This window comes from Pongo abelii, chromosome 2 (genome assembly GCF_028885655.2).
Source record: "Pongo abelii isolate AG06213 chromosome 2, NHGRI_mPonAbe1-v2.0_pri, whole genome shotgun sequence".
Lineage (NCBI taxonomy): Eukaryota > Metazoa > Chordata > Mammalia > Primates > Hominidae > Pongo > Pongo abelii.
The window spans coordinates 95,962,332-95,975,943 of record NC_085928.1 but is presented as its reverse complement, the minus strand read 5'-3'; the positions used below and the strand labels follow the sequence as shown (position 1 = coordinate 95,975,943).

At 42.4% G+C, this 13,612-nt stretch overlaps 1 protein-coding gene across 16 annotated transcripts in view; it reads left to right on the top strand.

Annotated features, from left to right (window-relative positions):
* The window catches only part of PXK (PX domain containing serine/threonine kinase like), a 93,741-nt gene that overhangs the window by 38,334 nt on the left and 41,795 nt on the right, over positions 1-13,612 (top strand). For all 16 annotated transcript variants that reach the window (XM_024244408.3, XM_024244407.3, XM_063722018.1 and 13 more), the window contains exons 3-4: positions 1,574-1,621; positions 11,670-11,856. In XM_024244408.3, coding sequence (XP_024100176.2) covers positions 1,574-1,621; positions 11,670-11,856 — 235 coding nt within the window. The remainder of the gene's footprint in view (positions 1-1,573; positions 1,622-11,669; positions 11,857-13,612) is intronic.

Sequence of the window (13,612 nt, the reverse complement as noted above, 5' to 3'; positions counted from 1 at the left end):
TGTATTTTTTATAGAGATTGGGTTTGGCCATGTTGCCCAGGCTGGTCTCGAACTCCTGAGCTCAAGCAATCCTCCTGCCTTAGCCTCCCAAAGTGCTGGGATTGTAGGCATCATCCACCATGCCTGGCCTTGTCTGTTCTTCTTTTTTTAATTTTTAGTTTCGTAGAAAAGGGGTATTGCTATGTTGCCCAGACTGGTCTTTAACTCCTAAGCTCAAGGGATCCTCCTGCCTTTGCCTCCCAAAGTGCTGGGATTATAGGTATGAACCATTGTGCCTGGCCCTGTCTGTTCTTCTTGGTCTGTCCGTGTAGCCTTCCTTCCTCCTGGGTGTGGGGCAGGACCCCTTTAGAATGAGAGTCCTCAAGGGAGAAGGGAGAGAGCAACCTCTAGGTTTTATGGCTTACTTTGTGAGAGGTAGAGGGGCTAGAGACAGGAGGGCAGAAGACCAGAAAGAATAACTCATTTGTGAGCCCTTCTTTTTTTTTAGACAGAGTCTTATTCTGTTGTCCAGGCTCGAATGCAGTGGAGCGATCTCTGCTCACTGCAATCTCTGCCTCCTAGGCTCAAGCGATTCTAGTGCCTCTGCCTCTCAAGTAGCTGAGACTACAGGTGCTCGCCACCATGCCCAGCTAATCTTTGTATTTTTAGTAGAGATGGGTTTCGCCATGTTGGCCAGGCTGGTCTCGAACTCCTGGCGTCAGGTGATCCACCCGCCTTAGCCTCCCAAAGTGCTGGGATTACAGTCACAAGCCACTGTGCCCAGCCCATTTCTGAGGCCTTCTAATCTCCTTTAGTTCAAAGTACTTAGCATGCCAAAGTACCATACTGGGATATCATTTTCTGAGCCCCAATAGGGTTCTAGGTGATATCCAGGTAATACTTTTCTGCACATTAACATTTGAAAATCACCTATAAAGGTTAAAGTCAAACTATTTCAAACCAAAATTATTTTCTTGATCAGGACCTGAAGAACTAGTAGAATTTGACTATAGCCTAATCAATGGCATCAATACAACTGAGAAAGAATGTGTAGACAATGGAAGGTGGACTGTCTGTCAAGAGGGGGAACCCTGGGGAATCAGGGTGAGGTGTGGCAGCTCTGCCTGCAATGCAGTCCAGTCTCCAGGGTGATGGGAGCTCACTTGGGGGAAGTTTGACCCAGGACAAAGGTGAAATGGCCTCAAAACTGTCCATTTCCTCTTGCTTTGATTCCATGCTCAGTAAAACTTTTTTTTTTTTAAGTCATTCATCTTTCTAGGTGCCTGGTTAATAAGAAAGACATTTGAAGGGCTGTTTGCCCTGAAAACAAATATTCTCACTCATCTCTTGGCATCTTGTGAATTTGACAGGTATTAACCAGTTTCCCATGGCCCAGCCAACGCTTGGCACTGCTAAGTCTGTTTTCTAGGCTTGTCAGGTTAAACAGTTAAGCACCAGGTATAAGCCCTACTACCCTTAGTACAAGTGCCTGAGCTCTAGAGTGCCAGTATTACTAATTCTAATACATATTAAATAAAGAAATGAAAAGAGATAGTCTTTGCTGAATCAAAACACTACTTCTTGTCTCTTACAGATTGTTAGAAGATACAGTGACTTTGATTTGCTTAACAACAGCTTACAGGTAAATGTTTTGAAATTCTAATTACACAGATTGATTACTTGGGGTGTCTAAAAAACTGGCTGGAGTCTGGGCATGGTGGCTCAATGCCTGTAATCCCAGCACTTGGGGAGGCCAAGGTGGGTGATCACCTGAGGTCAGGAGTTCAAGACCACCTGACCAACATGGAGAAACCCCATCTCTACTAAAAATACAAAATTAGCCAGGCGTGATGGTGCGTGCCTGTAATCCTAGCTACTTGGGAGGCTGAGGCAGGAGAATCACTTGAACCTGGGAAGTGGAGGTTGTGGTGAGCCGAGATCACGCCATTGCACTCCAGCCTGGGCAATAAGAGTGAAACTCCATCTCAAAAAAAAAAAAAAAAAAAAAAAAAACTGGTTGGAAATGGCAATATCAAAAACAAGAAATTAGCACATTTCCCTGTCAAAGAAAATAAATTCATACTTTACACAGATGATGTAAAGTAGTCCCAAAAATAAACTTTTGGGAATCAACATGTGATTTACAATTAATAGTCACCTTGCAACCAAGTATTATTGTGCCAGACTGTATCCTTACCACAGTCATAGGAGGCTGACGTAATATCTCCTTTTAACAGATGAGGAATGATTGCGTGGATTGCTAGCGTTGTTCACTTAGGTGGAGCTGGGACTCTGAATCTCTTCATTGAACTAGGCCACATATCAGCTCTGCAGATCAACATGCAGCAGTAACTGAGAGTCTCAACCTTTTTGTGTTTAACTTTTTTATCCTAAATATGTAGTTAGAAATCCCTTTGTTTTAAATGTTCCTAACTTGAGGGCCATAATGGGAAGAAGCATGAGCTGGAAGGTCTTCATCTAGAAACACAGCCAGTGTTGGTAATGGTTAAAGGGTCCAAGAGGAGCTTTAGCACCTTAGGAAGTCCTGCCAATACCAGCCGTGTCTTCACTTGGCAGGCTGGTCTTCAAGTGCCTTGGATTACTGAAGACTATTGCGCTCTTGTGTGTCATACTGCAGGTTTGATTGGTAACATAAAACCCTTTAAACCTGAGGAAGAGTGCATGGCATATGAGGTAAAGGACTCAGCCAGGAGGGAAAGGACTGCTCCCGTCATTGGTGAGCTAGCCATCATCGCTCATTCTGAGTGACCTCTGATCTTGCCCATAAAGGTCAGGAGGACTGTGCACTAGGAGGAAGCGTAATACTTCCTTTCCTTCAGAAGGCCACGTTTTGTTGGTCAGACTTCAGAAAATAAGCATTTGGGCCAGATGTGGTGGCTCACTCCTGTAATCCCAGCACTTTGGGAGGCTGAGGCGGGTGGATCACCTGAGGTCAGGGGTTCAAGACCAGCCTGGCCAGCATGGCGAAACCCTGTCTCTACTAAAAATACAAAAATTAGCTGGGTGTGGTGATGGGTGCCTGTAATCCCAGCTACTCAGGGGGCTGAGGCAGGAGAACTGCTTGAACCCGGGAGGGGGAGGTTGCAGTGAGCCAAGATTGCACCACGTTGCACTCCATCCTGGGCAATAGAGTGAGACTCTGTCTCAAAAAACAAACAAAAAAGGAAATAAGTATTTGTAGAGCCCACACTTTAACATTATTTATAATGCTGCTGAAAGCATGAATGCCTTGTTTTCCTTTTGAAGGAAGGGGCCTAATTATCTGCAGACGATTATGTAATTGCCATACTTGTCATGCATTTGACACATATTGTCTTTTTGTGTTTTAATTTTAGTATGACCCATTTGAGTTTTCAGATAGAATATTGGCAGAGATCAAATTCTCATCAGTGGGTTTAATTGGTTTTATTTATGGATTTTAATAGCATCTTCTTTGCACTCAGAAAAGAGCTGGTCCTATGATGACATTGTAGTTAAGGCATCAATGTGCAGTTTATTCCAGCAGTGGATTTTCTCCTCAGGCCGTCCTCTCCCCAATGCAGTGGCCCATGTGACATTTCCACAGTGGTGTAAGCATTTGGGAATTAACAGTGGGCCTACTAACTGTTTCTGCCTTTATGCTCAAGCGAACCTTTGCTTGTGCATAAAGGGGGAGTGATCTTTGTACAATGTCATTCAGCCAGGCAGAGTAAGAATTGTGGGAGAAATATTTTTGAAATTGAAATTGCCTAGACTTAGCCTCTAAGAATAGAGGGTGGGAAGGAGAGTTTTATCCTCATTTACACATACTTTGGGATGATAAGGTTTCTCCACAACTCTTCACTTACGGCCTTTTTAATATAGTGAATTTTATTCTTGCTTCAGTGTAATTTTACCTTTTAAAATGGGGACTTTCAATGTGCATCTTATTTCAAATGCAAATATCCCCATGTATTGATGTTGGCTTGTGTTGGGCAGAATATGGCCAGACATCATTTCAGTGGGAGGTTTTTCTGGATTCAAGTAAACAAACAGAAGAAAGCACATACAGCTTTTTGGCAGTGAAATTATTTAAAACAATATCCATAAAACAGACCAAAAAGACTCAAACCTCAGAATAAAACTGTGACCATGATTTTCAGTGTCCAATTACCCTTTTGACAGATAAATGAGTTCCTGCTGAAGAAAGAGAAATATAATACACATATGCAGAGTTGTCTGAGTCCAATAGGAACATGTCTAAGTGAAAAAAAGCAGAATGCAAAATTATATGTGCCATATAATATAATTACAAGAAATGTTTGGAAAACAGGATTGCAAGTAAATATGCCAAAATGTTAATGGTGATCCCCAGGTGGTGGAATTATAGGTTATGTCTTTTTCTGTTTCTTTGTTTTGTTTTGTTCTGTTTAATGTTCTGTACTTTCCAAGTGCTCCACAAACAAGCACATGTAGGCTATTCTAAGCAGAAAAACAGAAAAAAGCTGCTTTTTCTTTTTTTTCTGAGACGGAGTCTCACTCTTGTCACCCAGGCTGGAGTGCAGTGGCGCGATCTTGGCTCACTGCAAGCTCCACCTCCCGGGTTCACCTCATTCTCCTGCCTCAGCCTCCTGAGTAGCTGGGACCACAGGCGCTCGCCACCACGCCCGGCTAATTTTTTGTATTTTTAGTAGAGACAGGGTTTCACCATGGTAGCCAGGATGGTCTCAATCTCCTGACCTCATGATCCGCCTGCCTCGGCCTCCCAAAGTGCTGGGATTACAGGCGTGAGCCACCACGCCCGGCAAAAGCTGCATTTTCTGAATTTTTTTTTGAGATAGAGTCTCGCCCTGTCACCCAAACTGGAGTGCAGTGGCGTGATCTTGGCTCACTGCAGTCTCTGCCTCTTGGGTTCAAGCAATTCTCCTGCCATAGCCTCCCGAGTAGCTGAGATTACAGGCACGCACCACCATGCCCGGCTAATTTTTGTATTTTTAGTAGAGACGGGGTTTCACTATGTTGGCCAGGCTGCCAGACTTTTTATAGTGAGCATATTTTGTGGAAACAATGAAGAAAATCACCATCTTATTTTAAATGCAACATCAGATTAGCAGCCATCCAGGGAGACAGCAAACAACGAAGGGAAAGAAGCAGGCTGTTGAAATGTTGGGAACTGGGCAGAGAGAGAAAGAACTCAGTCTCTGTTCCTTAGACTTGAAAAGGAACCCAGGCCCTCCCCCTTCCAGCGTTGAGACCTTGAGTCCAGCATTTCTCTCTTTTTTTTTTTTTTTTTTTTGAGACGGAGTCGCTCTGTCGCCCAGGCTGGAGTGCAGTGGTGCAATCTCTGCTCACTGCAAGCTCCACCTCCCAGGTTCACGCCATTCTCCTGCCTCAGCCTCCTAAGTAGCTAGGACTACAAGGCGCCCGCCACCATGCCCGGCTAATTTTTTGTATTTTAAGTAGAGATGGGATTTCACCGTGTTAGCCAGGATGGTCTCGATCTCCTGACCTCTTGATCCACCCACCTTGGCCTCCTAAAGTGCTGGGATTACAGGCGTGAGCCACAGCGCCCGGCCGAGTCCATCATTTCTTCTCTTGGGTTTCACTTTCACCGCTGAAATAAAGGGGTTGAACTAGATGACTTCTGAGATCTCTTATAGCACAAATATTTTGTAATTAGAATTTTACTCCCCATTGTTGACCTTGGAGAGACGTACTGTACTCCAGGGGACAGCAGGGGGTTGAGACAAATTGAGGGTCTGTTGAAAGCTTAGAACTCCCTAGGATACTGACTGGAATATGGTTGAAGGCAATTTGCAGATCATTAAGATCTGATGTTGGAAGTCAGGAGCAATGAACAGATTGAAGTTGAAAGTTTTTCATTCCTGTCTTAGCTCAGGGCCTTTGTGTGTTCTGTTTCCTCTGCCTGGAAGTTGCTGTGCCCTTGTGGCTAGTGCCATCTCATCCTCTGACACGGTGGTTCACGCCTGTCATCCCAGCACTTTCAGAGGCCGAGGCGGGTGGATCGTGAAGTCAGGAGGTCGAGACCATCCTGGCTAACATGGTGAAACCCCGTCTCTACTACAAATACAAAAAATTAGCAGGGCCTGGTGGCCAGCGCCTGTAGTCCCAGCTACTCGGGAGGCTGAGGCAGGAGAATGGCGTGAACCCAGGAGGTGGAGCTTGCAGTAAGCCGAGATCGCACACTGCACTCCAGCCAGGGCGACAGAGCAAGACTCCGTCTCAAAAAAAGAAAAAAAAAAAGAAAGTTTTCCCTCCAGATAAAAGCTAGTTTTCTTGAAACTGTAATATAGTTTGTCATACAATTTTGGGCTCTAAATCCCAATTTGGGAATCATTCCCTGCTTTTCGTTTTCTTTCTTTTTTTTTTTTGTTTTGAGACAGTCTCACTCTGTTGCCCAGGCTGGAGTGCAGTGAGCTGAGATCGTGCTCACTGCAACCTCCACCTCCCGGGTTCAAGCAATTCTCCTGCCTTAGCCTCCCAAGTTGCTGGAATTACAGGCGCCCACCATCATGCCTGGCTAATTTTTTTGTATCTTCAGTAGAGATGGGGGTTTCATCATGTTGGCCAGGTTGGTCTCGAACTCCTGACCTCAGGTGATCCACCCACCTCGGCCTCCCAAAATGCTGGGACTACAGGTGTGAGCCACGGCGCCTGGCCTCCCTTTTCCATTTTCACTCTGCAGTTGTGCGTGGAACTCTGGGGACTCCTCTGCTGGCTGTCTTGTTCTCTTTTCCTTCTATAAGGAACTCAAGAAGGGAATCCATAGGGCATGTTAAAGAGGAAGGTAGTGAAAGTGAGATGATGAGGCATCCTGGCTTGAAGTCATCAGTGTGGAGGTGTCTAGGAAATCAGTGGCTTAGAGACTTTATTATTCCATGTGTAGTATTTTTTTTCCCTCCCTTCTAATTAGCCATTGGAGTTCTAAATTTTCTATTCTGTAATTGGTAAGCAGTTTAGAAATTCTAGGAGAAAGCTGAAAGAGAAAGTGTCTCTTGAATAGTCTTTTTTAAGAGACGGGGTTTTAAAATAACACATATGTTGCACAGTCTGAGTACCTTTAGGAATTTTTTTTTTTGTGAGATCTTAAACTTAGGGCAGGAAAACCACCTCCGGTCTGTCTGACATAGCAGGGACATTATAATTGCAGCTGTTGGCAAAAGAGCTCTTTGTTCCACCTGATGGTTTGAAAGAACCGATGGGATGTCTGGGCAGAGCAATACATTTAAAAAAGTGAAATGAAGCTTGACAAAATGGATTGGTTGAAGCTTGGAAGCCACAAAGTTCAAAACAGATACTTTATGAAATTCATTCTCACATCCCCACAATGAAAGAAAAGGAGCCAGAATATTGGGATTTGAATCCAATGATGTCAGATGTGACTCCTTTCTGAGTGATGTGGACTCAGCTGGGGCTGCTGCTATGCAGTAGTGCAGGCAAATCTGTCGATACTGGGTAATGGTATTTTAAAAATCCTTGCTGTATATACAATCAGTTTGATATACAAAAGCAATTTTCTTTCTTTAATTGAAAAAAAAAGTAGTAAATGAACACTAAACATTTCACAGTAGAGAAATAAAAATTAATGAACCAACCCACTCCTAGAAATGGTTATTGTTAAGCAGTTGGTATGAGTCCTCCCAGACATTTTTTCTGTGCCTGTGTAACCATATCCCGGGCTAAGACAGCGGGTTCTCAGATAACACTGTTTTGTTCAACATTGTTTGGTTGTAATGTTGATGAGAAAAAAATAAATCTATCCATGACCAAGGCCAGTGTATGAATGGAGTTTGCATGTTCTCTCCATGTCTACGTGGATTTTCTCTGGGTACTCCAGTTTCTTCCCACGTCCCAAAGATGTACAGGTTAGGTGAACCGGCATGTCTGCATAGTCCCCATGTGAGTGTGGGTGTGTGTGAGTGCATCCTGACATGGGATGGGCTCCGGCCGCCTGAGACCCTAAACTGGAAACATGGCGTAAATAATTATCTTGTTAAGTTGGCAAAATCTCACCAATGCTAAGCATTATAATTGCTTAAGTAATTTTCCATTTCCTCTGGATTCTTTAATTACATTTTAATATCTATATAATTGCTTTAAGTAATGAATGTTAAGTGCAAAAATACACCAAGTTAACAACAGCTACCCTCCAAAATAATAATTATCTTGTTTTTATTAATCTTTCTTAAATTATATATAGGTAATATTTATTTCAGTGTTTATTATTAGACATGTTTTAGGTCTTTAGAAGTTTGCTGATGTTTTTGTGAGCAGAAATATGCTGTAGGAAGTTAATTCTTGTTTATATAAATTAGCCTGGCCAGGTGTGGTGGCTCACGCCTGTAATTCCAGCACTTTGGGAGGCTGAGGCGGGTGAATCACTTGAGATAAGGAGTTTGAGACCAGCCTGGCCAACATGGTGAAATCCCATCTCTACTAAAAATACAAAAATTAGCCAGGCGTGGTGGCGGGCACCTGTAATCCCAGTTACTCAGGAGGCTGAGGCAGGAGAATTGCTTGAACCCAGGAGGCGGAGGTTGCAGTGAGCCAAAATTGTGGCATTGCACTCTAGCCTGGGTGACAAGAGCGAAACTCTTGTCTAAAAATAAATAAATAAAATTAATTAATTAATTAGCCTATGGTAAAATTAGCCTTGTTATTCATTTTGCTTAAAGTCCCAGTTTGTAAGAACCTATAGACAGCATTAAGTGATAACTTAGCGTACACACACATAAATGAGATGATATTCTGTAACTTCATAAAATAGTTTCAGGAAAGATACATCAGTTGTGTTTTAGGTAATATATTACCCTTTATTTATTTATTATGTATTTATTTATTTATTTATTTTTGAGACAGAGTTTCACTCCATTACCCAGGCTGGAGTGCAATGGTGCCATCGTGGTTCACTGCAACCTCTGCCTCCTGGGTTCAAGTGATTCTTGTGCCTCAGCCTCCTGAGGAGCTGAAATTACAGTCATGTACCACCATGCCTGACTAGTTTTTGTATTTTTAGTAGAGATGGGGTTTTGCTATGTTGGTTAGGCTGGTATCTAACTCCTGACTCCAGGTAATCCACTTGCCTCGGTCTCCCAAAGTGCTGGGATTACAGGCATGAGCCACTGTGCCCGGCCTACCCTTAATTTAATTCATTATGTCCTTGAACCAAAAAATAAAGTGATTGGCTTGGATGTACAATAGCTAAGTGATGTACTTTCTTCATATGTATGCATTTTATTCAGCTAAAAAAGAAACTGCTATTAGATAAAGCCTAACTGTATAAATGAGGCAAATGACGTGAAATTTGATTATCTTATTTGGAAATGAATTATGCTGTGATAGAAAATTTACTCTGTGTATGCTCTGACATATTTTCGTAATTATATTTGAGAAATTGGCAATTTAGAATTATCTGCCAACCTTTTCATCTTGTCCAGTATCAAGTTCAGAGTCTTCATTTGGCTGCATCATTGTTGTTTGAAAAATACAGAATGGAACAGTTAGGTTTGCCCAATTTAATGGTTTAAGATTACATCCTTTTCTGAATTCAAGATGCCCTTCTCTTTAGACCTTACCCTCGATCAATACACATGCCACTGGACTGCTCTAATATAAGCACAAGTCTAGAATAGTACTACTCTTTGAAAGTGACTTTGCTCATTAAATTAAAATGCCGATCTCATGCTTTGCTTTTTATGTTTAAAAAATAAAGTCACAGTCCCAGCTACTCGAGAGGCAGGCTGAGGTGGGAGGATTACTTACAACCAGGAGTTCAAGTACATAGTGAGACCCTATCTCTTTCTAAAAAAAAGAAAAGAAAGAAAAGACTAAAAGTTTTAAATAATGTGGAAAATGATAGTAGATTGAGTACCTGTATTTACTTTTTCTCCCTCTGGAAATCAGTCTAGAATAACAGTGGATTGTTTATGTACACAAACACACTCTCGAGGACAAACAGAACAGGAGAAGAAAAAACCACAATAAAACACTTTAAGCTGAAAATCCAGTGGGTGAAAGCTAACTGATTAAGCAAATGTAGGAAGGCAGAATTCTGAGATGGGAAGCAGATAATCTCGTTGGGTCTCAATTTATATCACAGAACCCCTGGAAGGTTCCAGCATTGGCAGTACCAGGTGCTGCCCCTAGAGTGGGGTGAAGGTCAAGGAGTTGCAAGTCTGTTTAAGAAGCAGTCAGATCCCCAAATCTCCCATGTCCGTACAATTTATGCCTGCCCTCCTCCGTCTAGCAAAAAACAGTAAGTTTATTTTCTGGAGAGGGTCAAACAGTCTTTAGGCTGGGGTATGCAGGCACATTTGAAAACATGTACATAATATACATGAGGACCCCACTCCCTCCCTAGCTTCCTTCTTCCTCTCAACTCCCAGAATTCTGGCAGTCAGGCTTCAGACTTTTCAGGCAGGATATTAGAAGATTGTTTTAGGGGAATCTGTCCAGCCTAAGAGGAAAGAGCTAAAGGTTTGTCCAGTAAAACAGCTGCGTAGGGTCATCTGGTAAAATAAAGCCCACAGTAGATAAATCCCAGGGCACTCACCCAGAGGTTCCAGTTAACTTTTGGTGCTCCACTCTTGAATATGGGCTGATAACCAAGGGTCACCAGACTCCTACAGGACTCATTTTTGTTTCTTATTTAAATGTTTTCACTGGATTTGGACTTCATTTTTCTTCTTCTTCTTTTTTTTTTTTTTTTTTTTTTTTGGTGACGGAGTTTCATTCTTGTTGCCCAGGCTGGAGTGCAATGGTGGGATCTTGGTTCACTGCAACCTCTGCCTCCCGGGTTCAAGCGATTCTCCTGCCTCAGCCTCCCGAGTAGCTGGGATTACAGGCATGCATCACCACGCTCAGCTAATTTTTTGTATTTTTAGTAGAGATGGGGTTTCTCCATGTTGGCCAGGCTGGTCTCAAACTTCCGCCCTCAGGTGATTCGACTGCCTCGGCCTCCCAAACAAAGTGCTGGGATTACAGGAGTGAGCTACCACGCCCAGTCGGACTTCATTTTTTTAAAGAGTATGTAGACATAACTAGTCTGATCAGATATTAGCTTATATATTTTGGTAGCCCTTTATTATTAGTAGTAGTAGTAGTTGTAGTATTCGAGACAGAGTTTTGCTCTGTTGCCCAGGCTGGAGGGCAGTGGTGCAATCTTGGCTCACTGCAGCCTCGGCCTCCTGGGTTCAAGCAATTGTACTGCCTCAGCCTCCTGAGTAGCTGGGATTACAGGCGCCCACCACCTGTAATCCGAAGCTGGTGGATCACTTGAGGTCAGGAGTTTGAGATCAGCCTGGCCAACATGGTAAAACCCTGTCTCTCCTAAAAACTACAAAAATTAGCTGGGCGTGGTGTCGCATGCCTGTAGTCCCAGCTACTCAGGAGGCTGAGGCAGGAGAATCTCTTGAAGCCAGGAGGTGGAGGTTTCAGTGAGCCAAGATTGCACCACTGCACTCCAGCCTGGGTGACATAGTGAGACTCCATCTCAAAAATAAAATAAAATATGCTTAATACAGTATTTTATCAATTCTAAATGCAGTTTTTCACAATTTTTATATGACTGAAATTAGGATGCATCTAAAATCTACATTGTCTTAGGTTTAATGAAATATGATAGGTCAAGATTTTTGTATTGATTCTTTTTTGTGGATGACATGAGTGTAACTTTTTTTTTTTTTTTAAAGATTGCAGGCCTAAGTCTACCTCTTCCTCCCAAAAAATTGATTGGTAACATGGATCGTGAATTCATAGCTGAAAGGCAGAAAGGTCTTCAAAACTATCTCAACGTGATCACCACAAATCATATCTTGTCTAATTGTGAGCTGGTTAAGAAGTTTTTAGATCCAAACAACTATTCCGCAAACTACACTGGTAAGCGAAGGAATCTGTGAGCTATGGTCACATGGCTAAAGAGGCACTGTCCCTTGGTGGAGTTAACGTATGTGGGAGGAACGTTTTCTCAAAATGGGGATGTGTATACATTTGTTGTAGCATATTATGAATTTACTAAGATTTTCTTGATTGTAGTTTACTGTAGATGTATAAGAAGAAAATAATTTACTTCCAAAATGTTTGTAAAGTCTGCACAGAAAAATATGGAAGAGAAATTATTGTATGTATACTTATACTCTTGCCTTTATTGTCTTCCCTGACAGAACAGAGAGTAAGTAATCTACAGTAGGCCAGACACGGTGGCTCACACCTGTAATCCCAGCACTTTGGGAGGCCAAGGCGGGTGGATCACCTGAGGTCAGGAGTTTGAGTCCAGCCTGGCCAGCATGGTGAAACCCTGTCTCTACTAAAAATACAAAAATTAGCCAGGCATGGTGGCACATGCCTGTAATCCTAGCTACTCGGGAGGCTGAGGCAGGAGAATCACTTGAACCCGGGAGGTGGAGGTTGCAGTGAGCCAAGATAGCGCCACTGCACTCTAGCCTAGGCAACAGAGCAAGACTCTGTCTTAAAAAAATAATAATAATAATAATAATCCACAATAATGCATACAGTAATTTTTTATATTACTTTTGACCTCTAATCAACACCTTATACATACAGTAATCTTAATCTGATTTGCATTTGGCTCTGTTTTTGTATTTATATGTTGTGTGTTCTGTTTTTTCTGGGAATTTACTTTAAACACAGCAGTGATTCAGAAGGGTCCTTTCTGTGTCTTCCTATTTGCTCCCTGAGACCCACTCAGTGCAAAGCATAGGAGGTCATTCTCTTCCAAATCTTTCCTGGATCAGGGCAGCCGCCAAGGTACTGTGGTTGAAAGGGCTTCTCTTCCAGTACCTATTACACTCAAAGCTGGCATCAATAACCTAAGCCTGATGTCAGCAGAATGAGAAACTAAATATTTAATACATTCTGGTGTCACTTTGAAAAGAACAGTAGAAACCATTGTTTCACCTGATTTGTTAAAGAGAAACCATGCTTTAGAGACTTTCTAAGTGGAACTATGGATATTGTTACTTTACTTGCTAAGAGAATATACCATATCAGATAATTGAGTCCTTAAAACATTGCTTTTGAAGTAATTAGAGAGAGGCACTTTTATTCCTATTTCACTTTTATTTATTTATTCATATCCATTCATTCATCAAAATATTCCTATTTCAGAGAGGGGAAACAGATGTCTACTTGGCAGGCACCAAGTTTTTCTCCACAGTAGAATCACCTGGGGAGCATTAAAAAAATTTCTCATGCCCAGGCTGCGTGCATGCTGATTAAATCGGAGTCTCGTGGGTGGAGCTTGTAGTCTGTAAAGCTTCCCAAGTGATTCCAATATGGAGCCAAGTTTGAAAACCACAGCCCTTGAGGCTTATGACTCACAGTGTGGTTCTCTGACCAGCAGCATTGGCATCACTGGGAGCTTGTTGAAGGTGCAGAATTCAGTCCTCATCCCAGACTTCCTGAATCAGGATCTGATTTTAACAAGGTCCCCAGGTGATTTGCACGCACATTAAAGCGTGAGAAGCCTCGCACTAGGATGTACCTGCCATTTCCTAACAGAAGTGCTGTGCAGGGCTAAGGAAAATGCCTTTCTAGAGTGTAACCAAGAGAAGGAAAGTTTATTTCAAACTCACACTTACTGTAAGTTACCAAATGGAGCATTGAGTTGTTACAA